Below are 24,881 nucleotides of genomic sequence, written 5' to 3'. Positions count from 1 at the left end.
GGTGGTTTGCAAATTTAATGAGAGTTCTTTCTTAACCTAGTCCCCCTATCCTCTTAAGCCACATACTTAGCCTAGCTACCTAAGATGTGTGTTTCCACCTCATGGAAAATGGATGACACACTTCACTATCTAAGAAGAAATCCTAATTTCATCTCAGTGATGATGATGAGGAGAACAATTCAGACAATCTCACCTATAGAAGAAAGAACTTCTTGTGTCTAAGACTGAGTCAAACATGAGAAAAGCAGCATAGGACAGCTTTGTAAGAAGGAAGGAGGTTTGTTAATGCCTTCTGGCTCGTTCAGATAAGGCATAGCAACCTAAAGGCAGCAGGGCATGACCAGAGTTGCTAGTCAGAGCTGATGTAGCATTCTCAGGGAAGCTTCAGTATTGTTCTACAGCTCCATGTTCTTCTGTTCCCCTTGTGCAGAGGGATGTATCTATACATAGCCTATGGTCAAGAATAAACATTGGAATCTCAACAGTAAAAAAACCATAGGTAATAGAGTTTGTATAGCCTGTTCTACAAATAAATATATCAGATATCAGAGATATCACATACTAGATATACAGTATATACATTATATGTAATACACAGCATATACAATGACTTAATTGTGTCTATATTATTGTGCATATATTATACAGTCTCTATATTATAGTATTTATATTATTTATTATATATTGTATTTAACGTATGTTATATTTAACATATATGCTCTATATATATCCTAAAGCATATGTTGTATTTAACAGAAGATAGATTGAAATAGACAGATAGATAGACAGATGATAGAGAGAGAGATAGAGAGATGTAGGGCTATGACTAACAACCAGAGATAAGGTTTTGCTTACACAGCACTTCCAAGTTCTGGCAACAAAAAAATACTCACATGCACTCTAGCAAAGTTTTTTTTTTTTCTTTCTTTCTTTTCATTAGGCTTTATAGAACAACATAAAATTATTGTTAACAATAAGAAGTTAATGTAGAATTCTGCAGGAGAGGAAGTAACTTTTGACTTGGTTCTAACTACCAGAACCAAGGAATAACTTAAAAATCCACTAAACTAAAATAGAAAACTTGCTAAAAAGAATACAGAAGGTTAGACTAGTGCTAAAAACTACAAAACAGTTATTCAGATACATAGAAGGTTATGTAAGGAGACCACTTTCAGAGACAGCCCATCATCTTTGTATATTCATGTTTCTCAGAAGGGCCTGAGAAATGGCAAAAGGAAGTCAGCATGACTATATAGAATAAAAAGGACAGTAGCTACAAACAAGGAGGAATATTTTGATAGATTAAAGTTGTGTTCAAATTACTAAATTATAAAGGATCACAAACTTTGGCAGGTTAAGTGTGAAAGCACAGGAAGGCAGACCAAAAAAGAGTTTAAGCATTAATTTGCAAAAAGTGTAGATGCTAAAAAGAATTCCTTTTTTTTAAAGGCCAAGAGGAGGAAGAGAATATGTAGAGCCAGTATTTTCTTTAAGCCTTGTATGCATATATAGACTTGAAGGTGATAAACATTTTCAACATTTTTGAAAAGACTTCTGATGAAAATCCAGAAAACTGCAGATCCATTGGAGACCTCCCAAGGAGTTGGCAGACACAAAAATGAGGGAATACAGCTGATCTTCAGGTTATTTGGATTTCTGAAAACATTCCAGAAGGTTCCTCATCAAAAAGTTTTGAATAAAATAAGCCACCATAGAGGGAAAAGAAAAAGTCCTTTTATGGCTAAAAAATGTCAGAGGGTGTTAGGAGGGTCTGTCACTTCTTGCAGCTCCAGGACCCCTCCTGCCCAGCTGCTGGAGCCCAGGGATGCTGGAGCCGGGGATGCAGGGTCCCTGCCCAGGCAGGGGGACAGGGCTGCCACCTTCCCATGTGCAGGCCCAGCCAGTCGTGCAGCTGAGCACATGTCCTAGAGACACACACAGGGGACGCTGACTCGGCCACGCGCAGTGCCAGTGACAAGGCACCTACAACAGCACCTCCACACAGACCCACCCTCAGCTCCAGAACAGAGCACAGGCAGCCACATCCTCTCCTCCTCTTGTGCTGGCAGAGACAAAAGATGACTAGTGCAGGCACATGCACGAGACTCCTTGGATGCCCAAGCACATGCACATTTGCCCAGCAAACCTGCCCAGATCCCAGCCTCTTCCCTGCCTCAGGAGTGCCGACTTCCTGGCTGGTCCAGCTTGATGCTTGCTGCATCACCCCACAGGCCCTCCACACTCTAGAGCACCACAGAAAATTCAAGTTGCTTTTCATTTCTAAAAGGAAGGTTCATTAACAAATGGTAAATTACTGTTCGTTGTTAGCAATTTAAAAAAAACAACCTGTAAACCAGTCATAATTAGTAATAAAACATAACGCTTCACCCTAGAATACAGATGCTAACTTTAAGGGATGAGCCTTCTGGTTCCAGCCAGGACAGTGTTAATGTTTGCAGTAGCCAAGAGGGCCATGACCGCTGGGGTGGGGGGAAGGAGGAAATGAGGTTCAGGGGTTTCTTCTGGTTGGGATGGTGTGGCTGGATCAGGCAGGCTCTTTGGTGAGCACTTGCATGTGAATCACTCTCCTCTTTCTTGTACACTTTTGTCATTAATATTGTTGCTGTTTGTTTTCTTATGTCATTGCTGTTTCCAGTAAATTGTTCTTATCTCAGTCCACGATCTTTACCTTTTGTGCCTCCAATTCTCCTCTCCATCCACAGGGGAAGGGGAAGGGAGAGGAGGGAGTGGTGCATGGTTTCGGTGGGAGAGTAGCATTCCTAAACCATGACAATGAGATGCACTTTGTAATGTAATAATCTTACTGTGTTTACTTGCTGATTTATACACATCAGCAATAAGCAACATGCATTCTGCTGGTTAGTATATAAGAGAGTCTTCTAGGTTAATAAAGCAATAAACTGTGCAGTATACAATTTTTAGTGTAGTAAATGTGATCAGAGGAATACTAAATAAGAAATGTGACACAGTGGTGTTTGAGAAAATAAAAAAGAAAGACAGATACTGTATTTCTTGCTGCTGTGAAAAATGCCAAAAATACACCTTACAGAAACTTCTATCTATTGTCACTCCTTATGTAAATAATTTTGAACCTCACAGTTCAACTGGTTTAGGCTTTGACAGATAACCTTGCCATCTTTCATACCCCTCTGTTCCTAAAATCTTAGTAGACATGGACCACCTGGGCTTTGAATTTTCCTCTCCAGACTGGCTTGGTGAAAATTATGTTGACAACACATTGCCAAAAAAGTTCTCATTCATTTATCCAAGGAGATGTAAAGAGAGGCAGTGAGAAAATAGTTTGAAGGAGTGGGGGAAGGTGAGCAAGGGTGTAGCTTCATAAGGGCAAGCTGCGTTAAACAGTGACCTTAATGAGCAGTTGGTTCTTGTACCTTACCCCAGATGCTCCTGTAATTTAGCAGAGGTGTCCCTGAATACCTTTGTCTTGGCTCCATGCATTCTTTCCTTCCTTTTTCTGGAACTTCCATTCTTTAATCTCTACAACACTGCAAGAGATCACAGATAGTTAAGTGGCTTTTTAATACGAAAGCTTGCTTCCAGAAAGTACAGACATCTGTCTTCAGAGGCAAGTAGCAAATTTCATATGCAAAGATGCTTCTAGTGTAAGGTAAACCTTGAAAATGGCAAATATTACCGTGTATTCCTGACTCAATTTCCTCAACTGGACAGTTTCAGACAACAACCTTCCCAGACTCTGTCTACATGAGCAGTTCAGTTCAGATCAGGAGTGTAGTTCTGAGGTGAGTTTCCCAGTTGTCCCCACTTAGTGTGCCTCACTGGATTCACAGAGATATTTCAAAGCACATGAATTGATTTTTGGATTAAATTTACTGGAAGACATGATCTAGGAGGAGTGCATCCAATGTGTTCCAACCACTTAATAGGGGGCACTCTGTCAAGCCTGAAGTAAAACCCCTTAAAATGTTTATCAGGTCTATACAACCATTTCACTCTATAAACCCAACAGTATTCATTACTTCCTGATGTCACCATTCCCTCAGCGTACTGATTTATTCAGCCTCCCTGCCTTAGGGATGTCCTCAACTCCATTCCAAGCTGTCTCTTCACCTCAGTGCAAAAAAGAGCTTATTTACCTACTAAAGGGCTATGGATCCTAATCTCAAAGGCATCTAGAAATAATATCTAATTTCTGAGCACTGTAGTATTTAAATCACTTCCGGCAGCTAGTAAATACACTTAGTGTATAACATCCTTATCAGTCAGCTGGGGTTATCAGTCACCCTATTCCTGATACACCTCCAAAACATGAGTTTATGATTCCCTGAGGCGCAAATTACAGTAAAACAGCTCACAGGAGCTCTTCTGCTAACAGGTGGATGATGTAGGTGCTTGGAGCCAGTCCGCGAGACTCGGCACACAGACAGCAAAGCGGCCGAGCCTGGGGCCGCCTTCCTTTCGGCCTCAGAAAGTGAAACACAGACCCTGCCCGTGTTGGTGCGGGTGGGCCGCTCGCTCCCTCCTCGCCCCCGAGCCGGGCCGGCCGCAGGACGGAGCAGTGCCCGTTCTCCCCGTCAGCGGGGCGGTCCGGCCCGGGCCCGGCCTCCCCCGGCTCGGCGGGCGGCCCGCGCGGCACCGCCCCGGCCTCCCGAGCCCCGCCCCGCCGGAGCCGCCGGAACCCCGCCGAGATGGCTGCGCTGAGGGCGACCCGGGTGAGTGTCCGGCCCGAGTGAGCGCTCGGAGGACACGAGGTCCGGAGAGAAGAGGCGGCCGGGCCGGACCGAGGCGCTGCCGGCGCCGGCGGGCGGGGTCCCGGGCGGCAGGGAAGGGCCGCGGGCCGAGGGAGGGCGAAGGACGGAAGCGGCGGGGCCAGCCCGGGTTCCGCCGCCGGGACAGCTGCGGGCACAGGGGCAGCCCGGAGGGCAGAACCGGCGAGGCTGCGACCCCTCTGCTGTGTTGCTTTTCCTGCCTCGCAGTATTATCCGAGAGTTTATGGCCGTAATCCTCACGGTCCGAGTGGGTGTTGCCATCGGCTGTTCTCGGCGGAGTTGCTGCACAGCCCTGGGGCTTCTCATGGGCCAAAGGCCGCACCGTGCCCAGTCTTTGGAAAAGCCCTGTGTATGTCTGGCACCTCCCACGTACCGGGGGTGACGGCTTCAAAACACCGGGGGTTATAGTTCGGGGTATTTTATCCTTTAGCATACTTAGCTGTACTACCTATGCTATTTTTTTTAAATATGTGTGATGTATAATAGTTGGTTTTCTGAAGTACAAACTTTCTCCTATATTGAACCACCAATAATCCCACAGCTTCAAAGTAGAAAATAAAAAGTATTCAAAACTCGCATATTACCTGACACGTTACCCCAGCAACAAACTGCTCTTGGCAACTCTTCATTTTTATTCTGAGATATGTGAGGGAGGATCAAGGTTGGTGACCCTTAGCTTGTTCTGTCATTTTCTGTAATGTGCATCTTGTCAAACAGGTTCCATAGTTCTTTTGGCATTAAGGTAATAAAGATTGCATCACTTCCATGCATAGTCTTGTCATACCCTTTTCCTGACAGCACATTATTCCAGTGTTAGTTTTACCACGTTGACAATCATATTTGTGATTCTCACAGTTCCTGCAAAAGTGCAAGGAAATGCAGTAGGAATTGCATCTAAGCATCCCTAGCAGTAGTTTGTCACTGAATGTAACTGTTCCTCAGAGTCAAGCAATAGGAAGGTTGACTAAGTAGACAGATAATCATACAAATTCTTACATGTAGGAAACCCTGATACTTTGTCACTTGATCAGTCATGCAACTTCCAGCTGTATATCCCACCTATTCGTATTTCAGTGTTTGGTGGGATTGCGGAGTTTTTCCAAAGTAACCTGTAGTCCTTGTCTTGTAGAGTTCCTAGTAAAATTTCTGTGGTATTCTTTTGCATTACTATCATTAATTAATTTTTTTAAATGTTATGAAATAAGTGATTGGTCTGATCACACTTTTAAAAAAATTTTCTACATTTTCACATAAGAAAATCAAGAACAAGCCTTTTCTTAGTGTTTAGGCTAATTTTTTGGTTTTGTAGTATTAATTCGGGTCTTCCTAAAAATTTATCCAATTACATATTTTTCACTAATTTCTAAACATTTCAGAGATTTATAACTCTTGAAGAGAGTAAACCAACCTTTTAAAATTAAATTTGGACATGTTTTTGCACAATATTAAGACATTCTGAAAGCAGCTGTAACAACAATATTTGTGGGTACTAAACTTCAAAAAGCAAAGAAAGTATTTACAATGAAAAAGAATAAATTTGTGATTAGTATTAGGAAGGAAAATAAACTTCAGATAATCTGCTGTGTTGTTCTCTCCCATCTGGAGTATAATAACAATAATCACCAAGTGTCCATGGCACCAGCTTATAAAAGAAAGCAGAGATGAGTCTGGGACATTATCAGAATATTCTGATATATTGGTTAATAGGTAGGGTGTTTTTTGCTAATGGGTAGATAGGATATTCAGCAGAGGGCCAGAAAAACAAGTTTGATGTGTGTGTGTATAAATGAAAGAAATATATATTGCTATGTCTCTGTGAACATAAATTTTAATCATGCTTAACTATTTTAAAATAATCAAATGCACAATAGTTAAAAATGTATAGGGCAGCTCACCCGCCCTCGGGGCTGTTAAAGCCTGAGAATCCTGGCAGAGTGTCACAGGAGCAAAACACAAGCCAGCCAATAATTCTTTTATCACTGTAGTAAATTATATTTGATCTGATACTGTTTCTAGAGAGGGAGTCTACATTAAAAGTTGTGCTGCAGGCAGGTAAGTAGCTTTAGGAGACTTGAGCTGTAAAGATCTTACACCTTATGTTCTTTTCTTCTTTAGCAAGTGCTTCAAACCATTGCAGGACATGGATGGAGGTCACATTCTAGTAAACCTGCTCAAAACTTACATATAGGCAAACCTGGAGCTGGCTTTAGCTTTGGTAAGTAGTACAGTTGTTAAAGAAATATAGCAATTATGGACAAATTGCAGATTTAAAAAGAATAATATCCTATATTGCACTTCACCATGAACTTAAAATGGTGTTTATCCTAAATAGATTTCTATTAATAAAAAAGTTTGAAAACCAAAATTACTTTTGTCCTCAGCTCAGGCAAGGCAGGTATGTGTGTAGTGTTTTTAAGAGTTTCTTCTTTTTTTAATTCATGTCTCTCCTTTTTTTATTGCCAAAGTGTCTTAGCTTTGAATAATTATCTCATATTGTTGTTTGCAGTGTTAAGGTACCTAAATATAGTCATAGTTGAACTTCATTATAAAGAAATGTAAGAAAGAAAATTCATCCTCAGTTTGGCATATTATATACATAAAGCAAATTTAGTAGGTCAGAGCTAGGTGTTTGAAACTGAAGAGTCAGGATCTCTGGATGACCTCTGTCTCTATTTAATTAACACAGCATTTTTCTTGTTTCTTTTGGTAATACATTTTATGTTACACAGTCCTCTTCATTTTCAATATTTTGTGGATAATTTCATCAGATGCAAGCAAGTGCATTGTAGGTTGCAGATGAGAGAACAATGGAGGTTTTCTCCTAGGAAGAAGAGGAAACAGTTTTTTCACTTTCTGGACAGCCCCAAAAAGTGGTGGTTTGGGTTGTCCTGGAAGGACGCTCTTATTTTCTCTTTTATCATAGTTCGACAACAGGTAAAATTAAAGACAGTAGAGAATTTGTGATTTTTTTTCTTTTTTTTAAAATAGAACTTACTGACGAACAGAAGGAGTTTCAAGCTACAGCTCGTAAATTTGCTGTGGAAGAAATTATTCCTGTTGCTGCACAATATGACAAAAGCGGAGAGGTAAATCTACCATAGTGTAAGGGAAAAATTGGACAAAACCAGACTTTTAGCTTAACCTTTAAAATTTAAAGTTTTGATTGTGGTGACTCAGAACGTGATTTTTCCATGTCTATTTCAGTATCCCGTGCCACTTATAAAAAGGGCTTGGGAACTTGGTCTTATGAATTCACACATACCAGAAAGCTGTGGTAAGTAAACATTCTTTTTAATCTGTAAAATGCAACAACGAGAAGACATTAGATGAGATTTATATGTGTAATTATGGATTCTGTATCAAATAAATAGTTGCATACTTGAATAATCTAAATTTAATCAGTAGGCAGGTTGACACATAAAAGTGTTACTAGATGTGGATGTAATCAGGAGACAAATTAGACAGATTATGGTTTAGTAATTTATGACCAGATTTTTCTACCGTGATTACAGCTGTCTAATGTTCCCCTGGTGCACTGTGTCAGCTGATTAGGCAGAGAAATTAGAAGGTCATGTTTTGTTCTAGTCCCTGACACAGGCTGGAGCAACTGAAGAGTTTATCCCAGGAGGACAGCTTTTCAGTTTAAGTTAGGTGCAGTACAGCAGAGCTTTGGCAGTGTTTAGGTATATGAGTAACACAGACAAGCATGACATGCTAGAGAAGGGTTTTAATTAAAGGAAGTCATGTCTCAAAAATCATTGGAGTTCTCTGAAGTAGCTAATAAGTGTGTGAACAAGGGATCCCTGGTTGATAAAGAATACTTGAATTTCCAAAATAAGTTTTAAAAATCATCAGGTTTCATATTGGAAAGATTAGTAGTGCAGCCTTGCTGGGTCTTGTGTGCTGTCTGGGATGTCTATAAATAAACAGAAAAAGGGGATCAACACAAAGGCGATAGAGTTTGCTGATAATACTAAGTTACTCAATGTAAAAAAAGATGAGACTGGTGCAGAGAGCTGCAGGAGAAGACCTTGAAATAGAGAGCCAGTTAAAATGGCAATGCAATTCCAAAAAGGAAAAGTGATGCACATGTGAAGGGAAAGAAGCAAGAAAAATGGTATCCTCTGCACTAGTTACTGCCTCTCAAAAAAGACATTAACTATCATAAATAGTTAATGTATAGTATAATGCTCAGAAGTGGTCAAAATAAAATTTAAAGTCAAAAGGGACCCTTAAGAGAATGAAGAAAAATGCAGAAGGCACAATTATGCTGCTGCCCAAATCCAAATTGCACTTACCTTTTTAATTCATTATATAGTCAAATCCTTCCATCTCAAAAGAGTATTGGGGAAATGGAAAAGGTTTCTAAAAGGATGAACAAAGATTATAAAAGTTGTGTCTTCTCTGTGAGATGCAGATTCTATAGGAGAAATTACTAAAATGTCAAGTGCATGGATAGTGTGAAAAGGGATTCATAGTTGACTGTCCCTTTCAACATAACTAGAAGGCATCAAATTATGTCATCAGAGAAAAGTTTCAAAACAAATGAAAGGTGTTGGTTCTACATGCAGTGTGTAATTAATTTGCAAAACTTACTGCCCCTGTAGGATATTAGTGGTAAAATTTAAATAGATTCAAAAAGAGACTGGACAAATTAATGTAATAAATATCTGTCATGGGTTAGCATAACAAAGATACCAAAGAGAGGTATTTCTTTGACTGAGGAAGTCACCTGAAGGCTCAGGAAAATATTTTTGAGGAAGTGTAGTTGTTACTGTATTTGTATGTACTTCCCATAGTGTTGGCTTCTGTCAGAAACAGATTACTGAGTTGGCTATCTACTAATATGGACACTTTATAAATTTTTTATTCCCAAATGCTGTGGGCTCAGGAGCCCTTTCTCTGCTTCCTAGGAACTCTTAATTCTCAAGTGTACAGTAATAAAAAAATTAAAGTGGTACGTTCTTGCCACTTTGTGCAACTTGTCCCACATTAATCAAACAATAACCCTGGAACCATGATGTGTAATTTTCAAATCACCTGTTACTCTTCTGACAAAGCTTTATTTAAAAAGCTGATGTTAGAATGTGTAATCAAACATGGTACACAATCAAATGTATGTGAGGGGGATACATTTTTGTTAATCATGTTGTGTAAATCACTAATATTGATATGTTATGATTTAAATCTACTTGAGTAAATGAAATGTTTCACCTGTAGGTGGCCTTGGCCTCGGCACTTTTGAAGCCTGCCTTATTACAGAGGAGTTGGCCTATGGATGTACAGGGGTTCAAACTGCCATTGAAGCAAACTCCCTAGGGGTAAGCTCTGTATTTTCTTACATCCCTTAAACTACAGTCTGTGCACTTGAAAAACCTGGATTAATGGTCTAAATATTTTCTTTCAGCAAATGCCAGTTATCATTGCAGGAAATGAGCATCAGCAGAAAAAATACTTAGGAAGAATGACAGAGGAACCAATCATGTGTGTGAGTATAACTGCTACACTGTAAAATGTTCCTGAATCTAATAATATTACTTCTTTCTTTTTTTTCCTTTTTTTTCCTCATTTTTTTGCCTTCCCCCCCCCCCAGAAAACACATACATGTACACACAACTTAGCCCTTTTTGATTTGTAAACAGTGACATTTACTGAAAGACAGCAAATATCTAATGAGATACATGCAATAAGCAAATAGAAGATATTACTTGGAAAATCAACCCCAACCTAAGTCACTTACCAAAAATTACTACCTTTTATTTCCATTTCAAGAGGGGGTGTAGGCATTTAAGACACTAAACTTGGATGGGAATGAAACTGGGAATTTATGATCTTAAGTGTTACATAAGCAGTACTCGTTACATAGAAAGAAGAGTCATGTACAATGTATGGAAATCTGTACAACTAAGCCTCCTAAAATTAAGGACTTGGTAAACATAAAATGTTACTCAGTGCTCTTATTTTCAGATTTAAAGATCTTCAGCTTTCCAATCAGAATTTTTGAAGCCTGAAGAAGTAATAACTTAAGGGTTACAGAATGTTTCTGTTTGATTAAAAGACAATTTTACGTATCATTATGGATTTATAAAGGAAATTAACCCTTATATGTTTGAATTCTTGCTCAGACAGCTGCTGGGGGGGGTTGTGTTGGGTTGTTTTGGGGTTTTATTGGGGGTTTTTGTTTATGCAACGTTTTGGGTTTTACCATGCAGTTCACTTAAACCTTTTATAGATAATTTGATGCACATAGTCTGCATTAATTTGTGGTTGCCTAAAACCAGAACTTTTATTTCACATTTTAATTTCTTTCAGGCCTACTGTGTAACAGAGCCTGGAGCAGGCTCTGATGTGGCTGGTATAAAAACAAAGGCTGAGAAGAAAGGAGATGAGTATGTTATTAATGGTCAGAAGATGTGGATCACAAATGGGGGGAAAGCAAACTGGTATGTTAACAATTAACTGGTGTCATAGGTTTTTGTTGTTATATAGTGGCTTTACCCTCTGCCCCCAGTTAAATTATTTAAAGACCTGATATAAATCTGAATGTTCATTGTATTTCAGCAGACTGTGTTTTAATCTCTGACCAGTTTATCAGGATAGCAAATACAAATGCAATCTTGAGTGTTGCACACAGCCTAAAAAGGAAAATGAGTGATGACATGACAACTCCACACTCAAGAATGGCCTCTTGAATCTTGCTGCTATGAAAATTAAATCTGACTCTACTAGAAACACCTCTTACTCCTAGTGAAGCTAGAAACACTGTTACATTGTGGTGTTACTTTTTATTTTATGAAAAGAAGACATTTTTCATCTGTCAGAGATTCCAAATATTGTTGTGTTTGTGGAGCATGCTTTTACAATATAAACCTCTTACATCATGTCTCATATCACACTGATTCACAACACAGAAATTTTCCTTAATTCAAGTGGAAAAAACTTTATACATTTATCCAAAAGCTGAATTTTCTAGTAATTTACTTCATCGTTGAAGGCAGATCCATCAAAGACAATCTACCAGGTATCTTTTGACATTACTGAATACCATAAATATGATTTACACCTGTTTAATTTCTAAGATAAATACTTATTTACAATTTACACTTAGAAGAATAAAATCAAGACATCTGAAATCAGATGATAACATTTTACATCCAAGAATGTATTTCCTAAGCATTAATTTTTATGTACATGCTGTGAATAGGTTTCTTTTGTACTATTTGTGAAACTGGTAATACCATAAAGACTTAGAATACATGGAAAGGGTAGAGAATCTTTGCATGTTGATCTGAAGTAATTTTATTAAATGTTATTAAATACTGAATCTTTGAGACTTCCACTCTCTGGCTCCCTCTCAGTTTATTTTTAGAATGGGCAAGGAATATAGTTTGTTAACTTACACTCAGAATTTATTATGTGGTATAAACATGCATAAAAACATTTAAAATATTACCTAAATATATCTTGTTGTTAACTGTGAGGATAAACTGCATCCATCTTCTTTGGTTTACACTAGGTATTTTTTGCTAGCACGTACCGATCCAGATCCAAAAACTCCTGCAAGCAAAGCCTTTACTGGATTCATTGTGGAAGCAGATAGTCCTGGGATCCAAATTGGAAGAAAGGTGAAGACTATTTCTTATTTGACAAGTTAGGAATTATTGTTTGGTTCTAAACCAGTAATGAAACAAACGTACCACTCAAGAGAAAAGACTGTTACACAACTGCACATTTTCATGTGCTCATTTACAACCATCTTTTCATTTTCACAACATGCAGAAGCTATTCATAAAACATAATTTTAAAGTTATTAGTTCAGATAAGGAGTTGTTCAGAATGGTCCAAAGTAAGATGACTTTGAACAGCTGCAAAAGACTCTTTGAGAACTATTATACTGGCAAGTACCAATAAATGAGAAGTATTATGCATTGAAAGGATAGGAAGCAAGTTGGACAATATCAACCATAAATACACAGGCAGTGAGCTTTAATTTTAGCTACTGCTGGTCAAAGAAGAGGCCTTAGAGATACTAGTACCAGTTCTCTCTTTAAAAAAAAGTACTATTTTTAATATTAGGTAAAACTGGATGTTGAACATTAGGAAAGGAATCTAAGAACTTGAAAAGCTAATTTATTTATTTACTTGTAGTATATCTGCACTGCCTGCACATTACATTGTTTTCTTTTTCCACTTTCATCTCAAAGGATATAGTTGAAGTAGAGAAAGAACTAGAGAAAACTAGAGAAGACTGGTTACAGAGACTGAACTGATTTCATATAAAGAGAAAGTAAACTGCCCAGATTAGACAAATGAAGGGTATGCTGGTCTGCAAGTACAAAACTAGTATTTGTCATGTATATGGTAATTTTTAGATTAAGTGTTTTGGAGAAGAAAAACATACTCTGTGTTTTGAGTAAACTAAAGAATGAAAACATATTGTACCTTTGAATAATCCAAGTAACACCTCTGTAAATTTCCACTTCAGGAAATGAATATGGGTCAGCGCTGCTCAGATACAAGAGGTATTGTCTTCGAAGATGTGAGAGTCCCAAAAGAAAATGTGTTGATAGCTGAGGGAGCTGGCTTTAAAATCGCAATGGGAGCTTTTGATAAGACCAGACCACCTGTAAGTATCAGAAATAACTTGGTTATAAAATACATCGGGAATTTCTGATTTTTTATTCTGTGCTGTATTCAATTCAGGTAGCAGCTGGTGCTGTTGGATTAGCAAAGAGAGCCCTTGATGAGGCTACCAGATATGCTTTGGAGAGAAAAACGTTTGGGAAACCAATTGTTGAAGTAAGTGTGGGGGCAGAGAGAGAAAATACAATAAAAGCTTATGTTTTCACACCAGATGTACTGCTACTGATTTTTAAAGGTTATTCCTTGATTTTTATATTTCCTTAATTTTTATATCATATCTCTGCCATTTTGGGGTTTCCATGTATGTAGGTCAGCACCTTGTAAGTAAACTTAGCTATGTGGTAACTTCCAGAATTTTTTATAATTTATCAATGATGGTAGTAAAAGCAGAAAAAAAAACCTCTGCCCAAGACATCAAAACTTACATACTAGCTGGACATACTTAAGTTCTTCAGTGCTAATAAAGAGGGATTTTCAGGAAAGAAAAAATGAGGTACATGAAACAAGACACATAGTATTAACACTAACAGAATACATTGCCAATAGTGCTGGTTACGAGTTTTAAGGAAATCCAAATAAAAAGCAAGGTACATACCAATCTCATAAATAGGAAAGAACAACTTCATAATTCAGTATTTAATCCCTATGACTATGGGGATTTCAGAATCAAAATCTTAAAAATCTAATTGAACACAATTCTGAGAGCCTGTAGAACTCCTCTCATACAACTTACTGAGTTTGTTCAAAAAATCACTGTATTAGGAGATGATGTCTTTCTTGAATGTCCCAGAATTTTAAGTGGGCGATATTAACATGGTTTATTCTGTCCTAGCACCAAGCAGTGTCTTTCTTGCTTGCTGAAATGGCCATGAAAGTTGAACTCGCTAGGATGGCCTACCAGAGAGCTGCGTGGGAAGTTGATGCTGGTCGCAGGAATACCTACTATGCTTCCATTGCAAAGGCATTTGCTGGTGACATTGCAAACCAAGTAGCTGCAGATGCAGTACAGATTTTTGGAGGAAATGGATTTAATACTGAATATCCTGTAGAAAAACTAATGAGAGATGCTAAAATCTACCAGGTAAGTAAAAGAGGGAATGTGATAATGCATAGATTTTATATAATATAAACTAAGGGCTACTTACTTCAAATATGATGTACGCATATTAAAAAAAAAAAAAAAGCTTTTAGAATGAAAACAATAATCCCTAAATTTAAAGAAATTACATATTTTCTTCCTCAAATAAGAGGAATGTCATCATCTGTCAGTTTATTTTCATGAGAGCCCTACTGAGTTTAGATAAGAGCACCTGAGAGAACAAGTCTGTCTCTTGATTTATATTTCACTTACCCCAGTGTAATTGCTCTGTCACACTGGAATTCTCCCTGCTTTTTGTCTTCCTGCACATCCTAATCCACCTGGGATTAGTGCTGTGGAGATTTACGAGTACAGATCTGTTAAAACCTTTTAAAAAATCATCACTTAACATTATTGCAATTCTTCTTTTCAGATATATGAGGGAACTGCTCAAATTCAAAGGATGATCATAGCTCGTGAACATGTCGGCAAATTTAAGGCTTAAAGAAATGTATGAAGTGTGCCTGGCGCTGCTGTAGTGTTCTGTGTTCTCATGGAAAAGGATGTGTGTTTCTCAATAGAATTAAAAAGGAATGGAGAAGAACAAATTTTCTTCAACGTATTTTTATTCTGTCCATTATTAAGCACTGATTCTGTTTTCCCTGTCCAGTCCTTGACTTTATTCCTGACTGACAAAGCTGGTATTTTCTAAACATGCTGAAGTCCACAATGATTTGTTGTTCCTATACAAATGGGCAAGAAATGAGAACCTCACAATGCAGTTTTCTCGCAATAAAATAAGATGATCAGAATGTTATTTCTGACAGTCACTGCTGCATTCTAATAAAATATTTTTTAAGAGAACTGTGGTTGCTTTGTATTCATTTTGCTTGTTATATCACTTACACTGGACAACTTACCCACAATACAATTTCTGAAGTACCTTAATAGCTGTACTTCAGTTTCTCCTCTGCTCAGCAAGCAGCCGAACAGCCTTTCCAGTTGAGCAGCAGCGGGCCTGCCTTGCGTCTGTGCTGAGGATTTAGACACTATCCAGCAGTAACGGTATCACCTTGAGAATACCGGGCCTTTGGCGCCCCGGCACTCCAAAGCCCGGGAGCGCCGTGCGAGCGCCCCCTGAGCGCCCCCGGGCCCGGGGCCGTGACCGCGGCCGGGGCTGCGCAGGCGCGGCGGGCGGAGGCCCCGCCCCGCCCCTTCCGGCGCGGGCGGCGAACATGGTGGGTACGGGGGCACTGCGGGCGACACTGGCCTGGCCGGCGGGGACCGCCGGGCTCCAGGGAGGGACGCGAGTGGCGCCGGAGCCGCCCGGGGGGACGCGGGTCGCACTCGCTCCTCCGGATCCAGAGCGGCGCCGGGAGCGCCGGGCCCGGCCTGGCGGGGCGAAGGGCGGCAGCCCCGGGCCGAGCGCTCGGCGCCGGGCCCGGGAAAGGGTTCCTACGTCCAGTGCTTCAGGTTATTCCTGGCGAGTTCGTGTTTTGTCTCCGCTTCGTTGCTAGGTTTCGTTCCCAGCCTGTCCCAGGGAGGGATTTAACTGGGCTGAAAAGTGATCTGGCCTGGGCTCAAAATTACCAGAGAGATGTTTGTTTCCAGAGTCGCAGTCACCAGTGTTTACTAAATTATACCAAGGCGCTAAAACGTCTTGACCTGACAGTGCAACTGCCGTGTTGTTGGTGCTTTTTACAGGGGACACCGCAGAAGGATGTTACAATAAAACCCGATGCCCCAAGCACGTTACTTTCAGAGAAACACGCGGATTATATAGCTTCGTATGGAACAAAGAAGGATGATTATGTAGGTATCAATGTTTCAGTACAGTTGTGGATTTATTAACAGTAATAATAACCTTTATTTATTGGCTCCCATTTAATGGTGAGATGCATGCTGACAAACTAATAGTTTTTTACCCTGCAATCCAAAGTATAAAATAAAGATATCTTTGTTAATTTCTTCAGGTCTGTGATGAGTTTTGGCATGTATTATCTGAGTATAAATTTGAAGATTATCAGTTTAGCTCTAGAATTACTCTGAGACCTGAGAAACAAGCTATCGGTTGCTTCTTCATCCACTAGAATGCACAAGTAGAGCTGCATTTGCACGTTGCTCTTTTGATGGAACAACTTATTGCATCCCACCACAGCACTGCTTCGTGCTTATTAGACTTGATAAACACTTTACCTAACATCAATTTTATAGTCATACGTGATTGGTTGTAGCCCACAACAATAGGATTCCACTTCCAGCAGGTGAAAAATGTCAGCAACTGCTTATGTGGAGAAAAGTTGCAGTTACCTTTACTGTTTACAAAAGAACTCTAACCACTGTTGCTTATGATTGTTTTATTCTTGTGCTTAAAAAATACTGCATGTGGAAATTAATCTTTATGTGGTGTGGGTGAAGTAATCAGTGTAAGAGAATTCAATATAAAATTTTACTTTCCAGTGCAAGTTTAGATTGTGAGAGTTTTGGCTTGGAAATAAATTTCATTAAATGTTAGACTTGTTATGTTTTGAGACTAGTTGGGGTGGCAATTTGAGGGGTAGTTTGAATGCCAAGATAATAAGTGATGATCTGAAGTGAATTGGTGCCCAGCTACTCGTATGTGCTCAATTTGACGTAGAGCTTGATGCTTTGAACTAGATAAATACAGGGGAGGAAGAGAGTGTAGTATGTGTAGATGTGTAGATCTATACGTGTGCACGTGCCTCTGTGTGTGTGCATATACACATGTGCAGGATGCACAGAATGTCTGCGAGTGACTGACACATAGTCTGTTGGTAAATGGATGGAAGATGGTTGACTTACTAGAAACTGTTTGTAAATGTTAGCCAGTCTATTTTCATTGCTCTGTATGTATGGTGATCTGATCAAGAACTAAAATAATGCACTACTTAGGAATACTGTATGTCGGAGTATTTGAGAATGAGTGGTGTCTACTGGGGGCTGACAGCAATGGATCTCATGGGGCAGCTGCACCGAATGAACAAAGAGGAAATTCTGACATTCATCAAATCATGTCAACATGAATGTGGGGGAATAAGTGCCAGCATAGGTCATGATCCTCATCTTCTGTATACCCTCAGTGCTGTCCAGGTAAGTGTAGCAAGGTAATTTTAGAAAAAAGTGTTTGTGATTAATGATTTTAGTGATTGCAGATTTATGAACCAGTTGCTGTTGGAAACCAAGGGCAAAAATTACTTCAGTGCCTTACTAAAAAAAAAATCTAATGAACACAGCTTTAGGATTTAGCTGTATCACTTCCTAAAATTTGTTATATTCAGAAATGTTTTACTTTTAACAATTATTTAATGATTACTGTATACTTTTACCAATTTTTTAACAGTGTAACAAATGCTGTTAGCCCTGTCTACATATCTAGGATGTCTAAAGGGTCACATGTCTTCTTGTGATCATAGTTTATAGGAATTTGTTCAGATTTACTTTTTAGGGTGCATTACCTGTATTTTCATTTGAGAATTTCTCAGTTTTTAGACAGAGATAGATAAGCTAAATACAGCAGTTAACTACTAAAGTGAAAGAAAGTTTATTTTAATTAACCTTACCAAATAGTATTCACAGTCAATTAAATAAAGTCTTTTATAAATCCAGGGGAGGTTTTTTTGTTAAGAAATAAAGTTTTTGCCTCTCTTTGATTGTCACTGTGTCTTTTTTTTTCCCTCCAGATTCTTATTACTTTGTCTTTTTTTTCCCCTAGATTCTTATCTTATATGATAGTCTCCATGTTGTTGATGTAAATAAAATTGTTGAATATATACAGAGCTTGCAAAAAGAAGATGGATCGTTTGCTGGAGACGAATGGGGTAATATTTAAATCTTTAAACTATAGTGACTAGGTTGTCATGTAAGTCTGTAAACTTAAGTTTCCTTGGATAGTCTTTTTGCATATGTATTGTGTATGAACATTTTATTCTCCAAGTTATGAAAAAGAAGGGTTTGTGAAGGACAGAGTTGTGTTTCATTCCTTTCATAAATATTCTAAACTTTAGTTCCATTCTTGTATTAGGAATAAATTGTCCCATTCTTAAAGAAGAAAACTTTTGGGCATTTTTAACTTAACAGTACTTCAAGATACTGGATACGCTCTTCCATAAGAAATGTTTTATATTTGCTGTTTAATGGCAGACAGCAATGATCTTTATCCATGTCAGCTGTGAAAGGATCTTTCAGTACATGGGAGTGAGAAGAACTGGGTTTGTACTCATGGACTTCTGTTAATACTGATTTTGTTTCTGCATATAAATTCTTTAGGCACAAACGTGGCATTTTAAGCTCTAGCATAAGTACTTAGTCACTCTAAAAATACTTATCCCCATGGAAGACTTAAATTTTCATAAAATCTATTGCATATCCCTCATGTTCTTGTTCTGGTAAAATTCACCAAGGGAGATATTAGCAGTGTATGTATGCTACTGTAAAAGTAGATGATATGCTGTGTGTTCATAGTTTGCTGCATCCTTTTTGTTGAAGTATTGTCAGGAGTGTACTGAATGCACAATGGACTGACATTACTTCTGAAAGGCAGTTACAGTGCAACTGAAGGAGTGTGATCCCTGATGTAGGACACAGCACCACATTTGCTTTATGTGTTTCAGATTGTGGATTTCTTAAGAAGAAAAGTCTTGCATAGGTTAGATCAAAAAAATGACTGTTTGCAGCACAGTTCAATTTTAAATTGTGACTCCAAGTGTTAATTGCTCGGACTTTGTGCTCGGAGGGTTATATTGGTATAGACTTGCTGAGCAATCATTCTGTTATGGGTGCAGTGGCTTTGGTTTTGCTTCCAGGTATAAATATGCAAAAGAACACTTGCAACTTTAATCAGTTTTGCTCTAAAACCAGAATCGGCTTCTACTTCTGTCTGGATTTAAGGCACAGCAAGAATTGTGTCTGATTATTGTTGCATTATTTCCACTGCTCTGCAATTATCTTGTAGAGCACTACAGATAAACTGTAAAATGCTAGAGTTATTTGTAAATTACCACTAGTTGAATTGATTTGGATTTATATCTGTCCAGTTCTAAATGAGTTGTTGACTTTATGTGCAGTAAACATACAGGTCACTTGAATTGCCACGTACATTTTTTAAATTACTGCGGAAATAATTAATGAGCTGGAAACTGAAACAGTATGAGGGAAGTTTTTAGCTGATTTTGTTGTTCAGTGTAGAACTTAGTATTTTAACATTTAGTTCCATATTTTCAGTGGTGATTTAAATGTCTTTTTGTTTAAAAAATAATCTTATTTCATTTCCTACCTCCCACATTGTAGGAGAAATAGATACAAGGTTCTCCTTCTGTGCTGCAGCAACTCTTGCACTTCTGGTAAGTCCTAAACCATCACTTACACAAGTACAGAGTCTTCTCTTTGGTACTGCTGAAGTTTGTGTAGGTAATGAGTTTGGTAGAATATCAAGTGCATTAGTTATTTTCTGACTTGCAGGGAAAGCTGGATGCTATTGATGTGGGGAAAGCAGTAGAATTCGTTTTGTCCTGTATGAACTTTGATGGAGGATTTGGTTGTAGACCAGGTTCCGAATCACATGCAGGACAGGTGAGTTTTTCTTTATATGGAAATGTTTTAAATTAGCAAGCATCACACACTGCCTATAAATGTTTCTTTACAACATCTATCAGTGATGGCAATTGATGTACCTTTCTTGTTTCCCAAATGCCTTATTCTGATGAGTCAAGACACCAGAGGTTATAGTCTGGGTACAAAAAAGACTGTAAGGGAAAAACTTTTAGGACTGTATTTCAGTCTTTATGCAGAGATGTTGAAATAGTCAGCATGAGGATTTTTAGAGAATTTGAGGTGGGTTTCAGTAGAGACAGTGGACAAAATTTATCACTGTGTCTGACACAAATTAGAAGGAGACATAAAGGTCAATTGTATAATATGTTTGATATTTATCAGCTCATGAACCCAAATGAAAATGAGACGTCAAGCCTTGCTTAATTTTTTTGAGGAAAGTCAGTTTTAAGATGAGATACCTAACTCAGTAATGGGAAAACTTATCAACTAGAGTTGCTAGTGTGACGCACTTTTACAAGTGACTGGATTCTGAAAAATGCTGAGTAAAATCTACTTGAGAAGAGAATGCAGTAGTATAATTGGAACAAATTAAGGAATCTCCCAAGGAAGACAACCTCAATAAAGCAACTGTAAGCAACTCTGACAATAACATACTTTTCTAGTGGAAAACTAAAAGTTGAAATGTTTGCATGCTTATTTTGCATTGTTTATGTGACAGTGTTGCTGCTGTCTCTTCATTTAGTCTGCTAAGCTATACTTAGGTTTTACATACACAAAAAATTTATGTCTGTAATTTTAGATCTATTGTTGCACAGGATTTCTGGCTATAACAGACCAGTTGCATCAAGTGAATGTTGACCTGCTGGGTTGGTGGCTTTGTGAACGTCAGTTACCTTCTGGAGGTCTCAACGGGCGACCAGAGAAGGTATTGGGTGGCTTCTTTTCTTTGTTCAAACTTCAGTAGAGATTGTTTTTCTAAAGCTGAAGTACTTCTGGAAAATGTCATGACTTCTTTGAAAAGCTTACTAAATACTTCATATAAGTCACAAGCCTTTGTTTTGATTCTTCATTTTGTCACTAACACTTGTCATGGAGTCCTTAGCTATGCTGTTTTGAGTCCTCAGGGTAGGGAAGTACACATACTGAAGTATGTCTTACTGACCACTTGAACCATTATCCTGTTAAACTGGGTCAGATTCTCTCCCCCCCCCAAAATGCAACTAGTTGATATTAAGTTCTTTGTATTTGCTCCTGAAAAACTCTCTGTGGGGTTTTTTAGCCTCTATCACAGGTGTAGTCTGCTTAAAAATCACATTCTTGTGGTCTTGTTTCTTGAAGAAGGGAAGAGGCTTGTAAAAGAGACTTTCCCTTCCTGAAAAGGGAAGTCCTCTGAAAAGAGACTGCATCCAGAAACTCTCTTTTACTCCAAAGATACTCTTAAGTGTTGTTTCTCTGCAACAGCATTATGACAGCACACCTGGTAATTTGCAGAATTACCAGTAAAATTTGCAAGGTTATGTTTAAAACAAAATAAAATATTAATCTGCTTCTCTGCTTGCCAGTTACCTGATGTGTGTTATTCATGGTGGGTGCTAGCATCTTTGAAGATGATTGGTAGGATACATTGGATTGATGGAGAGAAACTGCGCTGCTTTATTTTGGCTTGCCAGGATGAGGAGACTGGTGGATTTGCTGACAGACCAGGAGATATGGTAAATAATATTTTTCTAAATGAAATATACATAATTGAAAGTTTCAAAGGGAAAAGTAAAGTTTCTTGTTTGTGTGTAACTCAACTCATGATTCAGGTAGGTTTTCCAGACATTACAATTACTTTGAAGAAAGAATGGGTTAGAATTGCCTTTGAAGGCATACTTGGGAAGCAGATATTCTATATTGCACTTGTATCCCCCTCTAAAGTCAGTTGCCATTTTCTACAATTTCTGGTTTGGTTCTCATAACACATGAAATACAAATCATTTCTCACAAGACCACTTGGAAGATCTTTGTAAAAACAATGTTTGGTGGTGGGTTTTTTGGGATGTGTGGATTTTTTGTGTTTATTATTTTGTTTTGTGAAATGATATGCAAGCTAAAGAATGGTGGTTTTATCTGATCTAAATGAGTCATAAGTTTTTATCAAAAATCTCTATATGCTAACTTTTGTTCTGTGCCAGCCCAGCCACTGAATAAATTCTTTCACTGGCATTTGGCCAGGTGAGGGAGGAAGAAGCTTTTGTGATAGCAGTATGAAGAGGCTGGTGGTATAGATTTTCTGCTTGGTTGAGAGGCAATTATGATTTAGCTAGTCTGTTCTTTCTGGTTTCAAGTGGAAGTAATTGAGATTGTCCAGGTAAACTGGCACATAAGGTTCCTATCTTTCAAGGGCGCTGAACACATAAAGTAAAAAGTATTATGAGACCTCATTGCAATTCCTACAGAGCACTTGGCTGCTTATTTATTAACGGTCTGGGGAAGCCTTAGCTGTTTTTATTGCAGCTGTCCATGTCTGCTCCATTCTCCACAAATGCATTAAAAAATAAGGTGCTTTATTTTTCCTTGCAAGCTGATACTTTATTCCCAGTTGGGGGAGAAATCTCTTTAGTCTGTCATTTGGAAAGAGTTTTTGTGTTCTTAAAATGGAAAGGATTTTGTATTTCTAAGGAGCTCACAGAAGGACATTTTCCCTTTTCAGAATTCTCAAAGAAAAGTCCAACACTTAAAATCTAAATATTTTTCTGGCTTGGAGATTAAACTTGAGCTATTGAAATATTCGTGACTTCCTGGAAGAGCAGCTTTGCAGAACCTTTTACCTGTATCTAATGCGAGCACCTTTGGGAGAGGTTTTGGCATGCTATATTAGCAGTCATTTCATATTATTTTTACCTGTCCTCTATTGCTGAAATTGGCACTCCCATGGAAATGTTGATTTATTACTGCAGACACTCACTCCTAACAGACCCTGTTTTGGGGGTTTTTGTGTTTAGGTTGTTTGTTAGTTTGGCAGTTCTAGGGGGGGCATCTTGTAGTTTTGGGAGTGCAAGTTTGGGGAGTTTCTGTTTTATTTATAGTTTGGGGAGGTTTTCTAGCAAAGTAGGTTGCTGCTTCCCTCTCAAGATTTTATAGCACAGCTCTGTATTTGGAGATGATTAAAGAGCATTATGATGTTCCTGAAGAACAAACGGGGGATTTATGGAAGCAGTACTTGTAGATGATCAAATTTACTTTTAAAATTCTAATTATCTTTGCTTCTGCCACCCTGTGATATTGCATGTCAATGGACATATGTGAATGTTTTCTGTCTAACTCAGAGTTGAAAATCATCTTAGCAGCAGATAATTGACAACATCTCTGAGTAAATCATACTATTGTAAATGCACACTATGGAAATTGTCTCACCTGTCACACATGTTAGCACAAATGTTTGTTCGGTTGTGTTGTCTTCCCCGGCCATGGAGATTTGCAGTTCTCTTGCAAACAAAAGCTTCATTCTGTACAAGTGAAAAAGTGGTTGACTTTGGAAATGGATGTAAATTTTCTTTTTTCTCCCAGGTGGATCCATTTCACACCTTATTTGGAATTGCTGGACTGTCTTTATTAGGAGAAGAACAAATTAAGGCCGTCAATCCTGTCTTTTGTATGCCAGAAGATGTCCTTCGAAGAATAAATGTACAACCTGAGCTTGTGAGCTAAGCCTTGTAGAGACAAAAGGTTGATATGACCAGTTGCTTTGGTTTTACTAATTTATAATCTCATCTGTGAAACTGTCAGCATATTCTTCCTTGAGATGTGTTTACATTATAGAAGTAAAGCAATAGCTTTGCTGTGGGCTTTGTCACTTTGTAAATTGTATCAGAACAGGCCGGTTCTCATAATCTAAGTGTAACATGTTCTTTGATTATATTATAAGAGATGTAGAAACATTTCCAATCTGTATCTAAATGTATGGGCCTTGGCTTTTTTTTTTTTTAAATATTCAAATCAAAGCTTGATTGTGTGAATGCCTAATTTTTGTGTTACTGTGATATCAGCCATGCTAACACTGGTCTTTACACAGGCCTCTTTTGATGGTGGATCACACAGAGCACTTTAAAAGAAGATTGAAAAAAAAAACCAACACAACCAACAAAATCCTACTTAAGCCATGCACTTAATGCCACACACTTGTGTATTTAATTCTTCCTGTTCATGCTTACCATCAGTTTTCTATACTGAGAAACAAGCTGCTTCTTCTGATAGTGATTGGTACCAGTAAAACCATAATTATGGTTCTTCTAAGTATATAAATGTCTTCATTTATTGATGAGTCCCTTAGACAAAATTCCACTGATATTTGACATACAGCATACCTTGAGTATACAGAGTGAAAGTTGCTAACATTAAGTATTCTAGAGAAGGTCTGTACAGGACAGTGACTTGTAATTGAATATAGAGCTGATTCTAAATTTGTTGCTGGGTTGAAATCCTGCTTTTGTAGCTTTTAAAACAATAATTACCAACATTTGATTATGGTGTAATTGAAAATAAAACTAGCTATGGAAAATACTTGTTTGCTGAAGGACGAAGTCCTCTTTGTCTTCACAGAAGTCCTAAAATTGCCTCTTAATTTACATTCCACAAATCTTGGCTGAGACTGAATGGTAGTCTAGTTGCAATATACAGTAAAAGGTAATTTTGAAGGGGAGGAAGTGTTTGATAATCTCTGTAATTGTGCTTAACAAAGGCCTAAAGTTGTTTCCAACACAGTTTTAAGAGCCAGCTGGTTAGTTTCATCCAGCCTGTCTGTATTAGTAGAGAGAAAGCTGAACTCGACAGAGTCA

At 38.3% G+C, this 24,881-nt stretch overlaps 3 protein-coding genes, 1 long non-coding RNA gene and 1 other non-coding gene across 7 annotated transcripts; 3 read left to right on the top strand and 2 right to left on the bottom strand.

Moving 5' to 3' along the window:
* Positions 1–659: 659 nt before the first annotated feature.
* On the bottom strand, positions 660–5,202 carry LOC113987343. Its single transcript, XM_039379333.1, has 4 exons — positions 5,010–5,202; positions 4,374–4,896; positions 3,460–3,527; positions 660–2,280 (listed from the first exon to the last, which is right to left on the bottom strand). The coding sequence occupies exons 1-4, from the start codon at positions 5,200–5,202 to the stop codon at positions 1,775–1,777; spliced, it is 1,290 nt and encodes a 429-aa protein (XP_039235267.1). The 3' UTR covers positions 660–1,774.
* ACADM (acyl-CoA dehydrogenase medium chain) lies at positions 4,516–15,354 on the top strand. The gene is made up of 12 exons (XM_027719951.2): positions 4,516–4,712; positions 6,885–6,984; positions 7,758–7,855; positions 7,974–8,043; positions 9,990–10,090; positions 10,177–10,257; positions 11,082–11,212; positions 12,286–12,394; positions 13,255–13,395; positions 13,473–13,568; positions 14,245–14,493; positions 14,924–15,354. Exons 1-12 carry the CDS (start codon positions 4,689–4,691, stop codon positions 14,993–14,995), a joined length of 1,272 nt encoding a protein of 423 aa, XP_027575752.1. The 5' UTR covers positions 4,516–4,688; the 3' UTR covers positions 14,996–15,354.
* Positions 7,437–15,650, bottom strand: LOC113987344. Of its 3 annotated transcripts, none has more exons than XR_005562818.1 (4): positions 15,411–15,650; positions 14,764–14,843; positions 12,223–13,393; positions 7,437–7,590 (listed from the first exon to the last, which is right to left on the bottom strand). It is a non-coding gene; the product is annotated as an uncharacterized LOC113987344 (long non-coding RNA). The 3 variants fall into 3 exon arrangements; XR_003540502.2 differs by lacking the exon at positions 7,437–7,590 and adding an exon at positions 8,482–8,685; XR_005562817.1 differs by lacking the exon at positions 7,437–7,590 and having other exon boundaries at positions 11,540–13,393.
* Positions 15,651–15,668: 18 nt separating this feature from the next.
* On the top strand, positions 15,669–24,606 carry RABGGTB (Rab geranylgeranyltransferase subunit beta). Its single transcript, XM_027719950.2, has 9 exons — positions 15,669–15,728; positions 16,195–16,302; positions 17,404–17,601; positions 18,224–18,329; positions 19,798–19,850; positions 19,969–20,079; positions 20,861–20,986; positions 21,624–21,773; positions 23,614–24,606. The coding sequence occupies exons 1-9, from the start codon at positions 15,726–15,728 to the stop codon at positions 23,752–23,754; spliced, it is 996 nt and encodes a 331-aa protein (XP_027575751.1). The 5' UTR covers positions 15,669–15,725; the 3' UTR covers positions 23,755–24,606.
* LOC113987353 lies at positions 16,463–16,545 on the top strand. Its single transcript, XR_003540504.1, has one exon. It is a non-coding gene; the product is annotated as a small nucleolar RNA SNORD45 (small nucleolar RNA).
* Positions 24,607–24,881: the final 275 nt, after the last annotated feature.

Source organism: Pipra filicauda, unplaced genomic scaffold, assembly GCF_003945595.2.
Source record: "Pipra filicauda isolate LSUMZ 115617 unplaced genomic scaffold, ASM394559v2 scaffold164_size1636381_pilon, whole genome shotgun sequence".
NCBI classification, from domain to species: Eukaryota; Metazoa; Chordata; class Aves; order Passeriformes; family Pipridae; genus Pipra; species Pipra filicauda.
Note: the sequence above shows the minus strand (reverse complement) of the source record. Positions and strands in the feature narration are given on the sequence as shown.